We start from the raw sequence: 23,954 nt of genomic DNA, 5'->3' as shown, positions 1-23,954 counted from the left end.
GCATTTATTTAAAAATATTCTGGTCACACATTTGGACAAAATAGTTTGATGCTTGAAAACTTGGACATGACAGAAGTAGTTCATGCTGTACATAAAGAGAGTCTTCAGAAAGTTGCCTTGCACGAGCCTTTCATCTAAAAGTACAGAAAACCAGGGATTATTACTTAATTGTGCTGTATGAGACTGCAGCTCAGCTTCTTTTCCAAGAATAAGCATGTATAAGTGAGGGAGAGGGTGTTTATCTGCCTTCTGGGACCGCTGGAGCTGGGCCTCGAGGCACCGGGACGGGAGTGTTTGTGACATTACCGGCTCCTCCTCAGATGAAGAGGACCTGACTCATCGCTCGGAGCAAACGCACTCTGAGCCTCAGAGTCAAAGTCAGTGCTTTGCAGCTTTTGTTCTTTATTTATAAAACACCATGCTGTTTTTGTTTTGTCACACTGATACAGTGCTTTATTTAATCTAAAACTAATCGACATCTTCTATAATCTACACAATTGCAGACAGCCAGAGGTGGAAGTAAATGTTCATAAATAGTTAATATAGGAGAGACTGACTTCAAATCTTCAGTGATTTTCTACATTTACATAATACACTTCATCTTGATAAACTGTCATGTACAAAATGGAAACGCTTTGATGATGCTAATTACCAACAGGTCTTTTTGTTTTGTGCTTTTCTTAAATCATTTGTTCCTCTCCAACACCAATTAATGACAGCAGAACCGTTTCCACTTCTGTTCACTTCTTGTGATCACGACGGCTGCCTTTAAAGGGAATGTTTTGAGATTCTAGTTGCCCTTGGTCCTCTATCACAACATGCAGGAATGGAGCAATAGTGTGTGCTTCATATACAGCGGTAAATAGCACTACTTCATTATTGTGGACGACGGAGTGGCACATGTGGATGTAAGGCATGACTGGCTCGACAAATACGACGACCACAGACGGACCCCTTCGTGAATGTTTGAAAACTGCTCGGACTCTTCATTTGTTTGTTCGTCTGCTTTCTCCTCACGCCTTCGCCGCTTCCCTCTCCTCTGATATTGTCTGTGTGCTTGAGGGCGGCTCATGTGAAGTGCTTGCGCATGCTGGAGCGCAGCATCAGGGTGCACTCATGCGGGACCTCTGGGCTCTCAATCATTCGCTGCCACAACCTCTGCTCCTCTCCGTACGAGTCCATCCAGTCCACGTCTTTGCCGTAGCTCTTGCCTTCAGAGGACACACAGAGCAGTTATTGTCACGCAGTGCTTTCCAGACGTCACAAGTACTCCTGCTCCACTAAAACATTTGTGTGACTCTTCCCAACGTGAGCAAATCTGTCAATGATTAAAGCTTCATGTCGACGTAACAATTCAAACTTTTAGAAATGATTTTGTATCTTCTCTTAGAAATATTTTTTTCATTTAATCTTTATGGTGTATTCAGGAAATGCCAGAGTTGTCACATCTTATTATATTAACACTAAGACATGAATCACAAACACTTACTCTGTACTGAATGAGTATTTTCACAAAGTACTATTTGAATAATTTAAAGAGAGCACTTCCTTGTGTCCTTGCCTTTATCCACTGTTTTCCTTTTCACTGATCTTCTCTTAATTATGGCCCTGCTTTTGCTCAAATATTTCATTCACTGTCCCTTAATCCGCCACTAGCAGTTGCACTAATTGCTTACCAAAGAACTGTAGCTAATTTCTTGAAACATAGCTGTAATCATCCGCTACATTTACTCCTCATATCAAAAGCCACAGACCTGTCCCCGCCCCCAGCCGGACCCCTCCGAGGAAGACGTTGCTGGCCAGAGCCTCTTTGTCCCACACGGTGAGCTCCAGACACACATTGTTGAGGTCTCCAGACTGCAGGCCGCAGTAGGTGAAGGTGTGGTTCCACATGGGGTTCACTGTGCCCCTCACCACCTCAGTCTTGTGCTTTGTTGACTTTGTGCTGTCCGGGAGCAGGTACCTGAAGGCGTAAAGCCCAGTCAGTTTTGTGTCGTGTTGTAGTGATACGTTTCTGACTACAGACAATTACAGTCACTAGCATAAAATAAAATAATTACAATCATAATAATTGTGATAAAATAAATGAATAGGACAAAAGAAAAAGATACAAACTCATGATGTAACAATTATGTAATTGCCCTTTTCCATCCAAACCATATCAGTTGAACAATATAGAAGATACGATCCTTTGTACATTTGCTCCAGGCCATGCAATATAAATGTGACTATTTTCAGAGGTGGAAACAAGTCCCTGTTTTGCAAGTCCAGGTCATGACCTTTAAGTCCAGGCCAATTTCACAACCTAACTGAATATCAAGTTCTTTGAAGCCTTTGTTGTCTCCCGAATGCCATCAGACTTGTATCATTTTTGTCCTGCTGAACAACATTACTGAGTTTGTGATGCTACAGTTTAGTAGTATTGTATAGATCACATGTCCCAGCAGCAGCCGGACGTTTTCATGTAATAAGATTTATTATAGAAGGCATATGTTGTCGTCCACGTTGTTATAGAATAATATTAAATGGCTATTTATCATATTGGGTCAAGCTTTAAAGTTGTACCATCTCTGTCATAGCCATAACTTTGGCTCTCATGCACCTGCTGTCAGGCACTGTTTGTTTTGGCATATCAGTATGACGCACAGCTGAGGTTATTTATCCCTCTTCATGTAGTGAATGATCAGAGGTGAGTCATGTCTCCGGGTCTAGCACTGATGCTTATTTAGATATTACCTCTGTTTGGACTTCATGTTTGGCTTTGTTTTGTTTCATTGTTTCAATGTTTGGTACAGCCCTGTCAGGCAACTCCTGTTGTGACTATGATTGATTGATTGATGGATTGATGGATTGATGGATTGAAATAAACTTCTCTTGCATAAGACATCCAAACTCCTGCCTATTTGTCATCTTTCCTCTCGGACAATATTGTTTTTTTCTCTGACACACGTCAAGTCCAAGTCTTCAGTTATTCAAAAGACAAATGTTTTTCAAAAGCTTAAAGGAATAGGCCACCGTTTTTACATACTGAGATATATTCTTACCTAACCTTAGCCGAGTTAATATATCCCCGTCTGGTCTTTGTCAGTGCGCTCTGTCATGCAAACGGAGCACATACGCAGCCTCTCCCACATGTCACATAGCTCCAAAAAAGCTCACGATAGAAGCTACCAAGCTCTTCCACGTGTTCCCTATTTAAATAAAGTTACGTGAAGTGTTTTCATGCGAAGTATATTTACACAGAAATGTAACATGTCGATTTTATAAGCAGATAAAAAGGGGGACTATATTGTGAGGCGTAATGATACGAGGAGCACAGCGTCCGCGCAGTAACTCCTAAAGACTTCCCCCGCTCACTTCCGTCAATAACCTTTAGGAGTTACTTTTTATTTGCTTATAAAAACGACATGTTACATTTCTGTGTAAATATACGTCGCATGAAAACACTTCACGTAACTTTATTTAAATAGGGAACACGTGGAAGAGCTTGGTAGCTTCTATCGTGAGCTTTTTTGGAGCTATATGACATGTGGGAGAGGCTGCGTATGTGCTCCGTTTGCGTGACAGAGCGCACGGACAAAGACCAGACGGGGATATATTAACCCGTCTAAGGTTAGGTAAGAACATATCTCAGTATGTAAAAACTGTGGCCTATTCCTTTATGACTGGAGCTTAATCATAATTTGTTTTCAGCACCAAAACTAGGTCAAGGTTTAGCACACCTCATACTTGTTTCTCTGGTTATGCTCATGTCTTACCCTTTTACAAACGGATCAGAGGCGCCTCCAGACTTGACCGCTGTCAGGTTCTTGGCCCCTCTCACAAGCAGCTCAACCATGCCTCCTTTAGGCAGAGTGAAGCTGCTCGTCTTCTTGCCTTTCAGGAAACTTTTCTTCACTTAACACGACGCAAAAAGACACAGAGAGGGAGGGGGGAAAAACAGTTCAGTGCATAATAAACAACAGAAAACTCTATCAACCATTAGGGCAATTAGTGCACTCATTTGTTCACATAAGCCACTTTAATTTTATTCAGTTAAGTGAGACACATTGGGCTATAACAGAGAAAGGAACACGGGTTGTAAGAGAGACTTTGATTAAATCTCTTTGTTTAATTCATCATCCACTCCACGCAGCCTTGGCATTTAAATTAAAAAGGTCAATAGTGAGTGTAATAGCAACTATGAAAAGTACATTTTGGTAATATGTTATTGTAAGTCATTAAATATTTAGTGAAGCCAAAAGCTGAGATTGTTTTTTGAAAATGCTGGTAAGATAAAAAATGGCATTATTATCCAGCAGAAAGAAATGCTTAAAGAAATAATTGAAACATTAACTGAGGGTTTATTCTACAGGGGTCAATTTGAGTATTTAATACTATAACACGCTTTTTGACACGTTTTAATCACCACGACTAATGCAATTTTAATTAGATTACAAAATGGAGTCAATTTTCTCTTACACCAATAAGCAAACCCATTAAATGTAGAGTTGTATCAAGTAATAAAGGGATTTGTTTAGGGAATGTGCTGTCAAGATCATTAAATAGGGATGAGAAGAAGGGAGACACTATCAAGATACTGCCTCCAGCCACAAAGCATCAGTACCATATTTTCCGGACTATAAGTCACACTTTTTTTCATAGTGTGGCTGGGGGTGTGACTTATACTCAGGTGCGACTTATATATCAAAATATAATATTTCACATGTTTGTTATTTTCACACTGACAGTCACTAGATGGCGCTCAAGTCATTTTCTGCAGATTACAAGCTGCAAGTCGTATGCAGCCGAAAATGGTAATCGAGGAGCAGAAAAGAAAGTTTGGCGTGAGTGAGAAACCTGTGAGGGACTGGTGACAGGGTGGCTGGTGCGACTTATACTCCAGAGCGACATATATATGTTTTTTTCTTCTTCATCATGAATTTTTTTGGCTGGTGCGACTTATATATGCCTACCCCACCCAATAAAAAAATCCTGCACCTACCCAGGTGTAATATGCATTTCCCATTTCTTGATGTTTCTATGTATGTCCTGCGCCTTAACTTAATCTGATTGTAATTTCGCATATGTTCTTTTGTAAGGCACATTGAGTTGCCTTGTGTACGAAATGCGCGGTATAAATAAAGTTGCCTTGTCTTGTGACTTACACCTTGTTGTGCAACTTATACTCTGGAGCGACTTATGTATGTTTTTTTCTTCTTCATCATGCATTTTTCGGCTGGTGCGATTTATACTCCGGAGCGACTTATAGTCCGGAAAATACGGTAATAGAACAGAAAATTACTTTCCGACAGTATTCCATAGCTAGGAAGAAAAGAAGTAAAAGATCCATAGTTTGTGTCCATAAAACACAATTAAAGCTTAAAAGACGTCTTGCAGAGATCGTTACCTTGTTGTACTTGGTCCAGAGGCAGCGTGAGGTTCTTCTCTGCAGGAATGTACTTCAAAACTACAGTCAGCTCCCCCTTGTACTGCATCGTGGACTCCATACAGTTCTCCACCTGCTCCCACACATTCACAAACCAATTAAATCATCCGCACCAGACAGAGACCCTGTGGGAGCGCGACTGTCCCTTAGCCTCGTGTACCTTAGGCTGTAGTGAGTACCACTCCTCTATTTGCGAATCGAACTCCCAAGAGTCAAAGGACAGCTCCACTTCACCCAGGAAGCTGTTGTGTCCAAAGCGGTCGTGGTGCCACACGGAGACCTGCAGAGTTCGGGTCTCCAGCTGCGAGTGGCTGATGACATACTGCACAAACCAGAGAGGGAAACGCTGATCATGACTGAAACGTCACAAGCAATATATGAAAAAACAAAAGAACACAGGGACTAACCCGCAGATTTTCATTGTAAACAGGGTTAATAGTGTTGGCCTTGATGGTGGTTTTCCTTTTGCTCTGACGGGACATGTCAGGGAGCAGGTAGGTCTTCACATATCTGAACAGAGACAGTCAGAGGTTTCAAGTCTTTGAAACAAACATGAAGAAAATACACTTTGCTCACAACTGTCCGTCATCGTCTAAACGGGTTCAATCATGGCTAATGTAATACAGGCTTTATAATTGGCCATTACAGTCCCACCCTCAAACCAAACAATAATTCTATTTTCTTTTCAACTTCTCACACACCCAAAGCTGTCTATGGCAAGTTTCCCTGCTTAACTGTCTTTTATCAACAAGGTCATCGCCCAAATAATACTTCACACAGTACAGTATGTTGTTCTTAAAGGAATAGGCCACCGTTTTTCCATACTGAGATATGTTCTTACCTTAGCTTTGACGAGATCTTTAGGACCTGTCTGATCTTCAGCCGTGCCTTCAATCACGTAAACACGGCGCAGACGGCGTTAGCATTTAGCCTCTCCTGCTCTCCACTATAGCTCCAAAACAGGTAAAGATAGAAGCTACCAAGCTCTTCCACGTTTTCCCTATTTAAATATGGTTACGTGAAGTGTTCCACTACAAAGTATAATTACACAAAATTAAACAATGTGGATTTTCTAAGCGGATAAAAGGGGGAACTATATTGTAAGGCGTAATAATACCAGGAGTAGTTCGAAATCCGCGCAGTAATCTTCACTTTACTGCGCAGTAATCTTCACTTTACTGTGCGGATGCCAAATTTCTCCGGGTATTATTACGCCTTACAATATAGTTCCCCCTTTTATCCACTTAGAAAATCCACATTGTTTAATTTTGTGTAATTATACTTTGTAGTGGAACACTTCACGTAACCATATTTAAATAGGGAAAACGTGGAAGAGCTTGGTAGCTTCTATCTTGACCTGTTTTGGAGCTATAGTGGAGCGAGGGAGAGGCTAAATGCTAACGCCGTCTGCGCTGTGTTTACGTGACTGAAGGCACGGGGGAAGATCAGACAGGTCCTAAAGATCTCGTCAAAGCTAAGGTAAGAACATATCTCAGAATGGAAAAACGGTGGCCTATTCCTTTAAAGCTCAGACTGAAATGAAAAAGAGTATTCAGTTTCTCTTCCCAGAACACATGACCCAAACATCAAGAATGATCCCTGGACTGAAAAGCACCAGCATACTTTATACTTTAAACAGAGACTTTATATCCAAGCAGCACTCCAGCAAATCAAGTGCTGTACAGCTGCATGGCTCTGCTGTGTGTGTGCATATGTTTGTAGTCTAGCAGGGAGTTCCAATGTTATCTTTTTTATGGTCATCTTGCTGCGCCTTGGCCAGATCTCTCCTGTATCGCAATGGAACTGACCTGGTTCAATAAATGCAAAATAAAACAAAAATAAGATCGGAATGGCCTCCACCCCCGATCAATGTGATATAATGACAACTACATTTAAGAGAGGGATTTAATTGTACTTTTCTTACTGGAAGAGTCATTTCCATCAGCTACTACATGTTTGAAGAGAGATCATTTTGATACAATGATACATTTTCTCCAGTTCGGCTTTAGCCAAATCAAAAGTTTCTTGAAAAAAGTGTCAAAAAAGAGAGAGAAATTTGGCAAAAAAGAGGAAAAAATGTGACGAAAAAGTGTCAAAAGTGTGATGAAAAAGTGTCAAAAATGTGGCAAAAAAGTGTCAAAATGTGATGAAAAAGTGTCAAAAATGTGGCAAAAAAGTGTCAAAAATGTGATGGAAAAAGTGTCAAAAATGTGGCAAAAAAGTGTCAAAAATGTGATGGAAAAAGTGTCAAAAATGTGATTAAAAAGTGTCAAAAAAGTGGCAAAAAAGTATCAAAAATGTGATGAAAAAGTGGCAAAAATGTGGCGAAAAAGTGGCAGAAATGTGATGAAAAATAATGTCTAATAAGGCAACAAAATGATCCATTTACATCAGTTTTGTAGATCTTAGCTTTCAAATGAGGGGTTATGCTAGCCAATAGGTTGTAAGTGTTTGGATTTGGTTAAAGCTGAACTGGAGAAAATGTGCTCGGTTCATCGTTAAGCGATGCATTTTGTTTTTCTAACAGCCCCCCCAACACATAGACCCTCGTTTGACAATGGTGGCTGTACGTAAATTGTAACCCATTAATCTGTGCTTAAGTCAAAACTGACAATGTACAGATATGTATTTAGAAGATCATTTGCTGTGATTGCTCCAGGGAATAAAAGTCGCAAGAAAAGAAGATTTACAGTTTTCTCAGGTTGTGAAAGATGAAATACAGCGCTGGTGATAAAATCCTTACGACAGGTCATAAAAACGTATTGCGGCAGAATAAAACCGTTTACAGTGTGTTGGCCGTGCTACCGTGAGGCGGCACGTTCATATATATTGATCTTACGAGTCTGTGCGCTGCCGCCTCTCGTCTCCCGTTGCCAGGTTGTGACACTCCTTCACCAGGACGTTGAGCGCCCCAGTTTTGTAGCTGTAGCTGATGTTGAGCAGGATCTCGCCGCTCACCCGGGCGTTGCCATAGTCACCGGTCTCGCTGTACATGCTCATCATGCTGTTGATGCTACTCTGTGAAGTCAAGGGAAACCACCGCCGTGAGCAGGGAGAGGGGGAGGTCAGGGGAGGCACGGACTTAAACAAACGCACACTTCACAAGGCTTATCCTGTTACCAGTGGAATCAGGGGTGAGTGATATGGCGACTAAATATTCAATTTGGAGAGATTTTATAATATCATGATTCAGTGCTTTTCTGTCAGATGCAGATACTGTATCGTCTACTTTTACATAGGCCTACTCCCTGTTCCTGTTTGTTAGCCTGGTCATGCTCAGTATTATGTCTCTGTAAAAGGAGATATGTTTCAAACTGGCATCTGTACTGGGTTGTTATAGAATTAAGAGCAGCAGGCTGGACTCTTACACTGATCTAGAAGGAGTAGGTTTACCTCGTCATTAACTCACTAAATGGGTAAGAGGAATTATAAAGTCTACAATTGAAATCAAAGAAAAAGGTGATGTAAATTTCATGCCGTATCGCCCACCCCTCCTCGGGATTAATGCAGGGGAAGTGGTGCAAAATATTTGATGGGAGAAAGACAAGTATCCGGAAAAATAAAATGTCACTTCTCTGACAGAGATGAAGATGAATGGTCAGTCGCTATTAAACAAAGCCAAGCTGTTGACAACTTGTGCCAGACAGAGCTTAGACACTGACAACAACAGACGGGTGCAGAATATGCCAAGACGGATGATGTCCTACACTTGTATTTTTAAAAACCTTTTTAAAAAGTTACCTTTTTTACTTTAATTTCTTGCTTTCATGAATGATGCTGATATATAAGAGTACTACATTTTATGCATGCATTCTCAAGCAACAAATGGATTAACATTTCAGTTAAGATTACACAGGCGTACTCCCAACGTGTATGAAATCATCAGCTTAAAGGAAGGGTATGTATCCACTCTACAGAAATAAAGGCTTGTTTGCCTCAACCTGTCATAGAAGCAGGATTAGTGATTTGAGCCATAAGATCTAGTGACCTAAAGCCTGGGTCTCTGTGGGACTTCTGATTGGACAATTGGCAGAGGTTGGCCTTAGGAACCAAAACCAAAAATTAACAAAGTTTACTTCAAGTAACATGCTTTTTGTAATTGTACATAACACATCATTGCAACTGCTATCAGTAAAGTCAATATTTGATTTGTTAACCTCATTCTGTGCCTGAAGACACACAGAGATAAAGCTTATGAAATATAGGAATAATAATACAAAATCCTACATACCCTGCCTTTAGTTTCCTAAAAATAAGTCAGTGCAGAAAACTTCGAAAGAACTGAAAACCTCAGTAAAAAAGAGCAGATTAATGCAAAACTACATGCAGAAATGTGTAAAGCGTCTTACAGTCTCAGCATCTGAGTCTGGGACATTGAGATAGCCCCAGCGTCTCTCTGAGGCCGGAGTGGAAGACTACATCGGCCGACCAGTTTAAGGCGAAGGGTGAAGCAGGAGGAAAAAGCAGAGAGAGAACAGAAGAAGACAGTTGCTGAGTGCTTTGATGAGCATCAGAGCAGTAGAAACCTGAGAGCAGACCCCCATCGGCCCCCAAGGAGAGACTGCTGAAAGCCTGCACGCCGCCACAAACCGCATTACACGCTGTTACCATGGTGATTATCGGATAAAATACTGAGATAACGGCTCGTCTGGAAACGCCCGAGAGATCAACACGGGCACGACGCCGGACACACACAATGAACTTCATATCAATCCCCTTCGGGTCCACGTAGTGACCTCTGGGCGCTGTATTCATATGAAACTGGCACGCATATTCTGAACGTCCAGGAAAGTGACAGTATTCCAGTACGTCTACTTAAAAATATATATTCATATACACACATTTTGTAAATAAGTCAAGTATTTATCCATCAATGGTTTTGGAGACTATCCAATTTCCATTTATGTTAGAGTATTTAAGAGAAGACAGAAATATGAACCGCAAAAACGAATACAAGAATCACAGGCATTTCAGAACGTTGTTGTTTGTTTGAAGAGGTCGAAACTACGGGCAAACAGATTTTACACAGACTTCATGGAGACAAGATAATTATGGCACAGGATCTAATAGATTCTTTCTTTCTTTCTTTCTTTCTTTCTTTCTTTCTTTCTTTCTTTCTTTCTTTCTTTCTTTCTTTCTTTCTTTCTTTCTTTCTTTCTTTCTTTCTTTCTTTCTTTCTTTCTTTCTTTCTTTCTTTCTTTCTTTCTTTCTTTCTTTCTTTCTTTCTTTCATCCTTTCTTTCTTTCTTTCTTTCTTTCATCCTTTCTTTCTTTCTTTCTTTCTTTCTTTCTTTCTTCTTTTGTAGGTCTAGTATTGACAATGAAATTTACATAAAAATTAACAGCGTTTAACAGCCATAAATCAAATTTAAAAAGTGTGATCAATCAGATTTTAAAAAGTGATCGATCGACAGCACTATCGATCTTTCTATCCATCCGTCTACAAAGTTACCACAATAAAACGGTCACATGCTCTAATATTCGACAGGACCGTCTTTAGCTTTGATCACAGCACACATTCACTGTGGCATTCTGCAATGTCAAAAGATCTTGTATTGATAAGTGTGGCCACTGTGCAAAGCAGACAAATGCTCCCTGAACCATGTGAGCCCCATGAATACTGGCACTATCATCTTGGAATATGCCATTGATGGAATAACCTGGTCATTCAGGATGTTCAGCTGATCTTTGGGGACATAGTGTCGCAGAGCCTGGACCTGACCAACTGCAGCAACCACAGATCAGAACAGTGAGAGAAATCCAGGTGGCAACTTTCTGTCTGTTTATCAGTCATAAATGTGTTAAGTTTCTCATTTCATCCAGATAAATAATTCATTCCTATTCAATGACTAAATTACCATAACAAACCTCAAGGACCTTGGTTAACCACGTCGTGCATATTAATAGATACTAAAGTCTCCTCTGCATAAAAAACAAACAGAGATAATGAGGGACTCGATTACTGAGTCATGTTTCAGCCAAGATCTACTCTGTGAAATCACGGCCTCTTCCTGTTTCCCTAAATCAGCCGCTTGGGCTACGACACAACAGGGTGAATGGATGCGTCCCTACAGTCAGCTCGGATTGCACAAACAAACTCCCAGCGAGAGACGCAACCAGCCACTGCATCTGAATAATTGGATTTACGCGCAGCCAAGGCTTTTCACTGTTAATTACGAGCATGTGTGATGGAAAACGATCAACAGCAGGGCATTTTAATGGGATTCACAGCTTGGTCCAGGTGCAAACGGGGTAAAGGTGCTAAGTGAGCGCTGCTGATTATGTTACTGATGGGAAGAGTTTCTGCCAGTTCAATAGCAGAATGCAGAGAGACGTAATGAGAAAAATACGCACCACGCACAGTTAATAGCAACAAATCGAAATGATTAACTCTCTGGGTACTGTAGCATGATGTCTTCTGCAAACTACAAGATAATATGTCTCCATATGGGTGTGTAAAACTTGCTAACCCTGTAGTTACGACCTCTTTTTTTCAGAAAAATCACAATCAGATATTTTTTCTAAATCAAGCAGCATCTTGTAAACAAAACATTTACGAGAAACTGATTAGACAATACAAAGCGTCCCTGGAACAGACTCAAGGACTTTTTTTTGCGCATCTATTCAGCAATTTATTAGATTTGATTAAATAAATAATTTCAACGATCAAGATAATCAAATAGGATGAATGGGGAAGCACTTCATAACTACACACAAATCCACAATTGGAAAAAACTGATTTACAAGTAGTGAATATTTAAGTTACTTTCTTTCAGCCTCTTAGTTTCTCGAGAGGCTGCTACTTTTGCATATTGCATAAAACACTGAAGATTTGTGCAAGATATGCTTTCAGGCACATCCGTTTCCATTCACTGAAGAGGTACCGACATCAGGAGCGAACTGTGTGACTGTGTGACTGCAAATAAGTTACTGTAGTTTAAAGGCACAACACGTAACATTTCACCCAATACAATATGAGCCCTGATTCTATCCAAGATATTTTTATTGTTGAAAAATGCCCCCAAAAACGACCAAACAAACCTGTGTCTTTGCTGTGGGTGGTTCATCTCTCGTTAGGGGTGGATACCGTTAAGCGATACCAGTTTGGTATTGAAAAAAAAAAAGGTTTAGATAAAATAATAAAATAATAAATAATAAAAATATAGAAAGCAGGCACAGAAAAGAAATATAAAATCTTTATATTCAAGTTTTGATGCTGTTGGTCATCAAAATTTCAAAGGAAAAAAAGAGAAACACAAGTTTTTGAAAAAAGTGGACAAATTGGGCAAAAATTGAGGGAAAAATATAAAAAAAAATACCTGGGAAAAGAATTAAACTTCTGGGAAAATTGGGTAAAAAACAGAAAAATTGGGGGAAATTTAGGGAAAAAACATGGACAATTTGGGGAGGGAAACATGTAAAAAAAAAAATGGTTAAAAATGGTTGTTTCACCTCAAACAAATGATACAAATGCAAAAGAAATTGAATGGAAGGAAAAGGAATAAATTAACATTATTAATCTGTTTTACGGTTCTATATGACAAATAATTTAGCATAAGTATGAAAAAAGGATTGCTCAGGTATTGAAAACCAAGAATCGCTAAAGTACCGGTAACGAGAAAAAATTTAACGGTACCCAGCCCTATCTCTCGTAAGACCTGATTATAACTTTACTGGGAGCGGGACGTCGCCTGCTCGTCTCCATGGAGATGTTGACAGCCAAATATGATTGTAAAAAGGTTATGTCCTCATCCAAATCCAAAATGCTCGGAGTTTCACATTAGGAGCATGTTTTGTATCGCTGGCAACAGTATAATCCAAAATGTTACGCAGTGTGCCTTTAAAGTTTATTATAATAGATCCATGCTTTAAATATGCTGAATCACATTTTGTTACTAAAGGTAAACAATGCTAACTCAGTAGTGTAGTTGTAATGCATTAAAGGTATGACTTTATAATACATGATAATAGGAAGACACTAAATTTGCAATAAGATAAACAAACAAAAGTGCGATATTTGCCATCACCGTCTCCCTCTATAGCTCTGGCCACTGTGTGAGGGGGGCGGGTCATGTGCCTCTTGTCACACTGTTGTGTTTGTGGTTGTGTAAATACAGCTCTGTACGCACGCTGCCGCTGATGTGGCTCTCTGTATTTACTCGGTCAACAGACGGGAGCGGCGCTGAACGTGTCATGTGAAAAGGACTGGTCAGGTGGAGGTGCTCGACTGTATGTGCTGAGCAGGTGTGGCGTTACCGTGGAGACCGTGTTGCTCAGCCGCTGTCCCGTGGCGCCGCTGTGAGCCGACATTAGGGCGTCTATGTCCTCTTCCTCGTCCGAAAACTCCTGGCAGTGACGGGGAAAGAACTCAATTCCATTATCGATGAAAGCAGAATTACATTTGTGAGAATATGTATGAGAATTAAAGCATCATGTGACAATTACCACCAGGGATGTCAAAACTGAAACCTAATGTTAAACTAGTGGAGATGATTAAATGCAAAATCTTTACTTCTACTCTTAAACTGCAGTGATTTCCAAAGCAGTATCTCTCCGTCTCTTTCCAAGTAGCTCCCCAAAGGCTTTCTAACATTTCTACATTCTACGCTTGATGAGTCACAAAGAAAGATGCATTTTGTTCTGCACTGAACATGCTGAACGCAATCTGTGCAAATATTTAGGTAATTATAGTAAGTAAACTCAGTTGTAACATCACCTAACTCTCCCGGGTTAACTCCACCTCATCGTCAAAGCCTACAGCAAGTAGCTCTCTGCCGTTTTTGTTATGTAAAAGCAGCTCACGGTGTAAAAACGGACAGATTCAGCGGACTGAAAGCCCACACATATAATAATACAGATAAAAACAATCCAACATCCCAAAACTTTATTGGTCAAACTACAAGAAAAGAGCAGAGATCAAGCACAGTGCAGTTATGAGGTTGTTTTGTAGTTTCTTTAACGGAGGAAAGATTGTGATCTCTGTTAATCAAAAGACAAGTGACCAAAGCCTTTTTGAACTATAGTCACAGCCAGTAGCCTCTGCTGTGCGTGTGTGCGGGGGCGGAGGAGGCAGACAGCTTCAATAAACCCAATACGACAACTTGTGCCACGCTGTGATAATACGGTTGTTTGGTGCGTGTGTGTAAAAATGCCATGTCCTTGCTGTTTTTTGTCCTGCGCCTTTGATTACAGATGAAGACTGGGTAAACACAAAGGGCTTTAACAGCATCAGATCCTCTCCACCTGCTCCCATTTTACATCTATTTACCCTCCTCCTGTCGCGCTCTTTGAAGTACAGTTCTCCTACACAAACGCTGCATCAGAATTAGGGCAGCAACTAATGATACTTTAGCAGAGGACTTTTTTTTTTATATATATATATTTCTTTATTAATTACAAAAAATACATTAAAGCAAACAAGTGTTAAAATACAAATTTGGATTCCGTGGCCATAAGACTGAAATGTTTTTAAAAAAGGGAGGTCCTTGCAAAATGGAAAATTCACAAACTGTTGGTTTCTGAAATTGCTTGTCAGGTACCCCTTAAATTCCCCCATAGACCCATTTTGAGTGACACAGCCATAGTCCAGGATGTTAAGCATTTGTATAGCCAGACTGGTCGGCAACAGGGGAACAGGGGCAAGTCCAGGCTTTCCACTGAGGCGGGACTTATTAATTCAAAAGTAACACAAGGGCCAACACTGACACTTGAATGTTTTACACCGAATTTAAATGGAGTATTTTTAATATCTTTATTCAGTACACTGGTCCCTGCGGGTGGTACACGGGGGGGTTGCCAATATGGTTCCAGGGGTGGCCAGTGCCGACCTTGGACACTAGGGCTGAAAGATATATTGTTATCGTATCGATATCGAGATATGAACATTAAAATCGAAAAAGCAAAATATAAACAATATAGATTTTCATCAATGAAACTGCACCCTTTAGTATTATGTTTTTTTTTTTACTTGAAAAATGCTTGGTTTTCACCTGACCCATAGTTATATTGCATCGTATTGATATCAAGATATCTGGCATGAATCGAGGTATGAAATTGTGTCCATTTTGTTCAGCCCTACTGGACACCACTAGACGCACACCCCTGGCCAGCAATTTTTATTTTGTTTTGTTTGTAGAATATTTATTTTGGTAATTAAAGAAATAATAAGAAATGCGTCAATACTCAATACAATACTGGACCTCTTAACCCCCACCTTAAAGCAGTACTAAGCTACTTGTTTACCTTAATATATCCTTTCCGTAGTCCCTCTGGGGGTAATACAAGTGTTAATGGGTTGATTGGGGGGTCTTTCATCTACCCCGGTGTCTCTGGCCAGAAAACCACAATTGCAACTTCCCTGCCTCCGGGTCTTAGTCACCAATACACACTAATGGAATCACAAAGAAGAAGCTAACAGGCTAACGGGCAAAGCTAACTGTGGGCTAGCGCCACCTAAACAGTATTTACAGCCAAGTTTGAGTAAAAAAAAAAAATCTCCATTGTGCAACTGGCAGCGTAGTATTTACTCTCACAGACAATTAATGCTTAAAAAACGTAACATGCTACGACACCTGCAGTGGCGCTTATGGCCTCTAGGGGCATGAGTTACTTAGCACTGCTTTAACTGCACATTTTTGTTCTTGTTTTCTTGGGGAGGTTTCTGTCGTGTTCTTTCCGTTGCTTTTTTAATTCCTTTTCATTGTGCTGTTATCGGGATGTTTTTGTCGCTCCTTTAGGATTAAATAAGTAACTGAAGCCCTAATCAGAAAACATACAAATCAGTGGCGTGTATAGATCGCACTACATTGAGGTCGTCAGTGATTTAATTCATGCTGAGAGACGTCGAGTCTGGGACAGAGCTCGGGCACTTACAGCGTCGTCGAGCCCCGGGACGGAGCGGCTCCTCAGGCTAAAGGCGTCTTCGCTGGGCTCAGAGGCTGGAGCTGACAGGTCCATCTCAGAGCGACTGTGATCTGGGGAGGGAAAGAAACACTGAACGAGTTAGAAAAGTGCAGAGGAATAATCTTTAAATAATGCTCTTTGAAGAGTGAGAGGAGACATGGAGAGAGACAGAGTGAGAGACAGAGTGAGATCTTTTCTTATTTATTGGGCACATTATTGTTAATACCAGATCAAACCACACAGCAGGATGAGTAGATAATTGACTTTGACTTTGTACGAACAAGAAATATCCAAAATGAAGCTTAATATTGTTTTGGAAGGTCAGCAGTGTTTGCCGCAAAATAGCAAAGATGCCCTTTAAGTCAAGACAAGTTCCTGAGCATTGTGGGCAGTAACGCGCAAGAAAAAAACTGTAGCCAATGAGCCTTGAAATGTATTCAAGAAAACACAGAGAAGGCCCACAATACATAGTGTGCCTGTAATGAGTGTTTGGTTCGGGGGAATTAAAGTTCAGCTAAAAAAGAAGGATAGACGGGAGTGACAGTCGTGTTTTGAGCAGCAATGCCTCAAAGTAAACTGAAATGGTTGACAAAATAGCAAGAAAAAGCACAGTTTAAACTTTAAAATGGAGGGTGCATTGCATAAGGATAGGATGAGGCGCAGATGCTCGGAGTAATAGTGTCATTTGGTGCGGATGGGATGACTGCTCAAGGCATACAAAAAAGGCAGTTTGTCCTTTTACTGATCTCTCCTCAAAGCTGCTGCTGCTGCTGTTGCCTTGACTCCACATACTAAGATAATGACCGCAATATACAGCACAATTGTCTGTTGTACTATTATTGCCAGAAGGAAACTAGAAGGGAAAGCGTTTTATTTTATTAGGTTTCCGACAAGAAGTGGCAAACGCACAGAGCCAAACACAAGCTCATTAAAATGCAAAGGCAAAAATCGCTTGGAGACAGGGAAGCGAGGACAATCTCTCTTGAGCACGACACGGATCAAGTGGCCTTAGTGTGAGACATCGGAGTAATGGAGTGACTCAGTTTTTCAAAAGGTTCTTGGGCCAGAAGTCGCTCCCGTTCCCATCAACCAACTTTTATTTTACGGATCCAGTTTGATAATCATTTGTTTTAGTTCTGAGTACATTTTTTGATGATGATTCGCACACACATACAGTACATTATTTCAAATTACAAAACGTGAAATCTGGCTGTAGGTTTTTTCGATGATCCTTGACAAAAACAGGCTGTGTGTTATAGTCACCTGAAGAGACAGACGCTCTGGACACGGATATGGCCGGTGCATCGGGGTCGGTGCAGTGATTGGCCTCAGCTTTCTTCTCGGAGACATTGTCATTGGAGTGCAAACTGGCAACGCTCTCCGCTCCGTCGGGCTGCAACACAAGCACAAATGTCCGTTAGATAACTGTGGGTTGCATTCACTTGACAGCAGAACTTTTAAAAGAAACGTATAGCTGTGTACTGAAGTGTAGGCTCACAGTTTGACATCAAAATATAGACTACTTTAAAGGGACTATACAAAGATTAAACAAGTATTTTCCTCCCCCTACATGTTCCAGCCATGTCCTAATGTGCAGAATGAGTTCAGACCTGTTCACCACAACTGCCTCTAAAATCCTGCACTGTCACTCAAAAAGTTGTTACTTCGGGTCCGAAGTGCCGTCATGCACTAGCCTGATAAACCACACCCACCTTCTTTCTGCACGAAAGAAAGTGGGTCTGGCCACGCACGGTAAACAAGTTGTTGAATGGTGGCTAAGGCCTAGCCGAACCAATCACGACCGTCACAGAAAAATGAGAAGGTTACGTCACTCGCTGCACCTCTATGTTTTTAGTTCAATTAACATTAACATTAGCCAAAACTAATCATGGATGAAGTAGTCAAGGATTTTGCCTCGCGTTCTCCGCGTGAGTTTATATTCACTTCATATTTTTAAAATTGGACTACAGTTGTCATCACGTCCGCTAATTGCTAATTGGTTTATTTCACTGACAATCTGTGCGTGTTAGGCCCGCCCGTTCAAACTGCTCCAATTGCTCCGTGACCAGACTAATTCCCTGTGTGGAATGGACAGGGAAGAGTATGGCAGAGCCAGACAAGTCATGCACAAGCTTAATACAGAAGGTGCAGTTACACGTATGACCTGAGGTGGCAGTGGTGAGTATAAAATGGCCAACTTACATCTAGTCCTTTTAACCTTTTAAGCCCCACCTGAACCGAGCACATTTTCTCCTGTTTGGCTTTACCCAAATTGAAAATGTTCAACATAATGAGCAAAAAAAAAAAACATGCCAGAAAAAACAATAAAAATGCAAGAGAAAAAAAGTTACAAAAACTTGACAAAAACACAGCAAAAAAAGCAACAAAAAAAGCAAAGAAAAAGCAATAAAAACTGACAAAAACATGACTAAAACGGCGGTAACAGCATGATAAAAAAGCTACGTCTTAGCTTTCAGATTGCTCTTCAGCCGAGAAGCTTTTAGATTTGGGTAAAGTCGAACTGGAGAAAATGCACTCGGTTCAGGTGGGGTTAAGGGATTTTAATATTCCTGCAATTTCTGGACTTACGGTATCTAAATTATGCAAACTGGCATAAATCAACGTCTTGTCTGTCAGTCCAAATAAAGTTGAAGAGCAATATGAAAGGCCTTGAACCTCAGTTCTTTCCAAATGCATTTTCTAGCATCCTAATTCTTCACCGACAATAAGGATTTTATATGTGGATTTTATGTTTTTCTCCATATTACTAGATCCTATAGAGTTACATAGAGTTACAGAGTTACACAGGCGGCTGCTCTCTGTCTGACTCTACAGAACGACATGAATGCCTGTTCAGTCTGAGCTCTCGTGATGTGTGCTCTCGCTGACAGGATTGTGTGAGTCTGTTGCTGACCCTGACCCTCCGGCCGTCACTGGGCGTTGATGGTTGGTCCAGTGTTTGTGGGCGGAGGTTGTTCGGTACTGTTGGCGCCCCCGAAGACTCCAAGGCGACCACACCGCCTCTGAACAAACAACAGAAACCGACGCGTGTTAAGCTTAGGACAACATTAATCCTTTAAAATATGTTGCTCTGTATCAAACCTATGCTGTAGTTCCAATGAGGTAATGTGAATAAAGATTGTAATGATTAAAACGAAATAGAGCTTTTCTTTCCTAAGAAACAATGGCAGTTTGAAGTGGGAGTGTGAAGATTGACTGGGGTTAATAAATAATAGATACAGTATAATACAGAATACAGAACAATAAAATACAGAAGGTTCACCACGTTTTCAGACCTCTGAATGATTTTCATTTCATTATGTAGCAGTCTGATAATATCACATACATGTCATTTCTATTGCACTGACTCCACTAATACATTCAAAAAAGACATTTGGAAAATATGTAAAATAAAATAGAAACATTTAATGTCTTAACCCCCACCTGAACCGAGCACATTCTCTGGTTTGGCTTTACCCAAATCTAAAAGCTTCTTGAAATTTTGTTTCAAAATAGCAACAAAAAACGAGAAGAAAATGAGGATGAAAACGCATCAAAAAGTGACAAAAAAAGTAACAGAAATGCAACAAAAAAGCAATGAAAGTACAACAAAAAACTGACAAAAAGCCACTGAAGAGCGAATGAGAAAAGAGCAACAAAATGTGAAAAAGAGATGAAAGTGAAGCAAAAAGTAACAAAAAAGTGTCAAAAGTGTGATGAAAGCAGCACAAAAAAGCAACAAAAGAGCAACAAGAAACTGGTAAAAATTACATGAAAAAGAATATGAATAAAGTGACAACAACGGCAACAACGCGAGGAAAAAGATCAGTTTTGTAGGTCTTAGCTTTCAAATGAAGCACTGGCCTAGAGCCTGTAAACTCCAGTCCAGAAGCTCCTAGATTTGGGTAAAGCTGAACTGGAGAAAATGCGCTCGATTATGGCGGTAAAAGGTTAAGTAGAACAGCATTTAACCCAAAACAAAAACATAACAGCAGTGAACTCCATTACCGCCCATCACGATCACACATATTTACACAGGAAATTAAAACAGATTGTGTAAATACTCCCAAACAGGGGTGAGGTCGGACCTGGAGCGCGGAGGGGGAGCAGAGCGAGTGCTGTAGACACTCAAAGCGTCTCCGTCAGTGGCGGATTTCAGACTGAGACCGTCCACTCCGTTCTCTGGCTTCAGGACCGCCCGACTGCTCCGTTTGTCCAACTTCATCCTGTTCACACACAAAATCGCCATCATCAGACTGTGCCTTCATTAACCGTCACAAAGGGAAATATCCTCTTACGTTTGATTGCATTTTACCAACAGAAAAAGCTATTTACCTTTTCTCTAAATGTCAACATGATCCACCTGCCGTCCACTGGGATAAGATCATTACGCTTACCCTTTCCTCCTGACGCCGTCCACAACGCGCCGCACTGCACTTTTCTCAGATTTCGCCGATTTCGAGCTCTCCGTTTCTGTGGAGCCCGCCGTTTCTGCCGTCCTTTTCTCTGTAACTAATAGAAAAGCGTGTTAAATAAAGCTTTCTCTTGGGTGCGCTGAGGCCGGACTCACCGATAGGGCTGCTCAGGATGGTCTGCTTAATCACTTCGCTGCACAGGACTCCCTCCTCGAAGCGCTTAGACCTCTCCTCCAAGAACCACTCTCCCGTCACCACTTTAAGCTCCCTGTAAACGCCACATCCAGAGAGTCATCCTCCTCTGCCCTCACCACGTCTCCGCGTTACACCGCTGCTTGCATCAATCGATAAAATTATAACAAATGATCGCTTCCCTTCGGCTGGCCTGAAAGGTTGTAAGTAGTTTTTTTCTTTTTTCTGAAAGTGCGCCGACTGCGCGTGGGTGGAATCATAGCAATGAACGTGTTTGTGGAAGAAGACGGGGAAAGTTTGTGTTGAGGTCGCAAGTAAATGCAAATTAATCCTCAGGAAACTTCTTTTTTTTTAATGGACTCATCCTGGCTGTGGTAAAAGCCTTTTTGCAGTTTTTTTCCTCCTTAATCTTTCCAGCCACCTGAGACCCGCTGATAAAAACAGCACATCATCATTCATTTAACTGGCTCGAGACCACTGCAGCTCTGCACACTTATCACAAAGGTTTACTGGAGTCTAATGGCGCTCCACACCAAACTGTCTAGATCGCCAGGATGTTTTAAGTTAAGTGGAATCATGAGTCACGTATAATTGCTATAAAACCAATCCTATTTTTTTAACAACCCCATTCAGCTTTAAGTGGTATTGCTGGGTTGCAAGTGACATCACAGTGTTCTAAAGGCCTATACTATTATATAGAGGAAAAATTATTTGTTTTTGAGGACATTTTTGGTCTTGTACAGAGAGATCATGGACCCAGTGACTGATATTAATGATACGTTTTGGAATTCATATATTTTCTTTTTAGCTACGACTTGTGAAAGTGTAATGCAGTTAATAGGAAAAACTGGCTCCTGCCCCCCCGTTGGGTCCGATGACATCATCATATTCTGAAACCTGCAACACAGCAATATGTACTGTATGACCCTTTGCATCTAACCTAGCTCTAACCCACAGCCTGAAGTAAAGCTGCCTTAGGAGGAACACTGCTGTGGGAAGTACGGTCCACTGAGCGCTGTCCTCTTCTTCTTACTGCAGACTTTGTCTTATTATGATACAATATTTAATTTATCTGTAGTCTGTTCATCACTATTCACATGGTGTCTCCTGTCCCACTCCCCCTCGGGAGTGCCTGTCTAGATCGAACGGAGGAACCCTACATTCTGGAATCTGAGGACTGGACGGTCTGTGATCTTGGCCCGTCTGCTGAGGGATCCTTCGGCCCTGGGTCTCTATAGCCTGTCCGTCCATGGGAGTGGATCTCTCCTTCTGTGGTTCTCCCCAAGGTTTCTCTTTTCTCCTGCCGGGTTTTTGAGTTTTTCCTTGCCGTGCTGGAGAGTCTAAGGACGGGGGACACCCACGCCGCTCGTCGCTACCTCCTATTAAACATTATATTTGCCTGGATTCACCTGAACTTTTAATTGTCATCTTTATTGCTGTTTTATTGCCTTAATGTTTGGTGCAGCCCTGTGAGGCGACTTCTGTTGTGATATTGGGCAATACAAAACCATTAAACTTAAACTTCATTACGTCTGTTAAGTCTGAGCACTGTACCCAACAACCTAGACCTATATATGATTATGATTATGATTAATTCTTCTTCTTCAAACTTCTATCTACTCTGTGAATCTTTGACTCTTCACTCCCTGTTGAAATTGTTTTAATCCAGCCAAAGAAACTCACATTTCCACCTGCCTTTTCCCCCTGTACTGAATAGAAGCGCTTGGTCGGAAAACAGAAAAAGCATGTGGCTAATTACCATATGTAAACAAACTAAGATGTGCTGGTTTATGCACTAAATCCTGTTGTCTTTCTGACTCAGTAATACATATAATATTACAGCAAGTCATTACAAACCCGAAAAAAGGAAAAAGAAGCAGTACAGTAATCCATTGATGGAATAACCTGGTCATTCAGGATGTTAAGGTAAATATTGCTGAACCGAGACCTGGCTAACTGCAGCAACCCCAGGTCATAAGAGTTGGTTAAATCCAGGTTTTTAGCAGAGTATATTACATTCCAAGTACCACCAGGCCTAAAACTAGATCAAATCAGGACTAAACCAGGCCTAAAATAGATCTAAACTGAACTAAATTATGTATAAACATGCTGAAATTAGACATGCACATCATTTAAACGCATTTCTCAAATCTAAATGAAATTGTATGTAATCACTGACAGTGGCCTTGAAAAGTACATAGTCCGTAATCATAATACATAATACTTTGGTTGATTAGTGCTTTGTACAGTATATTAGCTCTCACATACATAGACTGCTTTAAAGATTTCACTTACAGCATTTTGGCGCACACGCTGCACCTCCACTGACGTCCTGAGGGGGCGACGGTGCGGCAGTCGTTACAAACCCGCAGCTTGCACTCCTCGCAGAGATCTCCTCGGTCAAAAATCAGCCCCAGGTTCTTGAGGCAGCGTTCACATTGTCGGTCCCCCAGATCCTGAGGCCTTCGGGAGCCTTTACGCTTAATCTCCAGCAGCTCATTCTTCAGCTTTCTACAGGAGCAGCAAGAGGGGGGACATGAAGCGTTTTTATTGAACTTTTTTTTTGTTGAACTTGAAAAGATGCTTTGAACCTCACCGTATGCGCTTCTCCTCTCGCTTCCTCAGCTTCTCATCTTTCTGCAGCACCTTCAGGATCATGTCTCGCTCATGCTCAAGTAAATAGGAGAGGTTCAAGTCCTCGCCAAGCTGCTCCATTAGTGCCTCACAATAGCGCCCAGCAGATAAGTGGAAAGCACTACATTATGCTGTGGTGTTTGTTGTGTCTCTGCTTTTCCGATGACGGGGATTAGAAAGCTGCAGTCTGCGGTCCTAAGCCTAAACAAAGTAAAAACAGAGGGGAAGATTAGGAAAAGATTTTGTTCCACTTAAACTTGCTGCGTGAATGGCGTGATTATCAGGCTTTGGTAGGAGACTAGAGGCTACACAATTTATTACATTTTATTTTTCTCAGAAGAAGTACAGTGGGAGGGAAAAGTATGTAAATGCGTTGGAATTTCT

General features: G+C 41.0%; 1 protein-coding gene across 2 annotated transcripts; it reads right to left on the bottom strand.

Moving 5' to 3' along the window:
* Positions 1–87: 87 nt before the first annotated feature.
* Positions 88–23,738, bottom strand: sytl5 (synaptotagmin-like 5). 2 transcript variants are annotated; one of them, XM_079562524.1, is made up of 17 exons: positions 23,533–23,738; positions 23,232–23,447; positions 20,900–21,012; positions 20,727–20,841; positions 20,418–20,555; positions 19,250–19,352; positions 17,593–17,722; positions 16,300–16,400; positions 13,684–13,773; positions 9,778–9,843; positions 8,268–8,446; positions 5,836–5,938; positions 5,589–5,750; positions 5,390–5,501; positions 3,759–3,897; positions 1,755–1,963; positions 88–1,211 (listed from the first exon to the last, which is right to left on the bottom strand). In XM_079562524.1, the coding sequence occupies exons 1-17, from the start codon at positions 23,649–23,651 to the stop codon at positions 1,069–1,071; spliced, it is 2,238 nt and encodes a 745-aa protein (XP_079418650.1). In that variant the 5' UTR covers positions 23,652–23,738; the 3' UTR covers positions 88–1,068. The 2 variants fall into 2 exon arrangements, with proteins under 2 accessions (XP_079418650.1, XP_079418649.1); XM_079562523.1 differs by having other exon boundaries at positions 89–1,211; positions 19,244–19,352.
* Between the last annotated feature and the right edge of the window lie 216 nt (positions 23,739–23,954).

This window comes from Gobius niger (assembly GCF_951799975.1).
Source record: "Gobius niger genome assembly, chromosome: 9".
Taxonomy (NCBI): Eukaryota; Metazoa; Chordata; class Actinopteri; order Gobiiformes; family Gobiidae; genus Gobius; species Gobius niger.
Note: the sequence above shows the minus strand (reverse complement) of the source record. Positions and strands in the feature narration are given on the sequence as shown.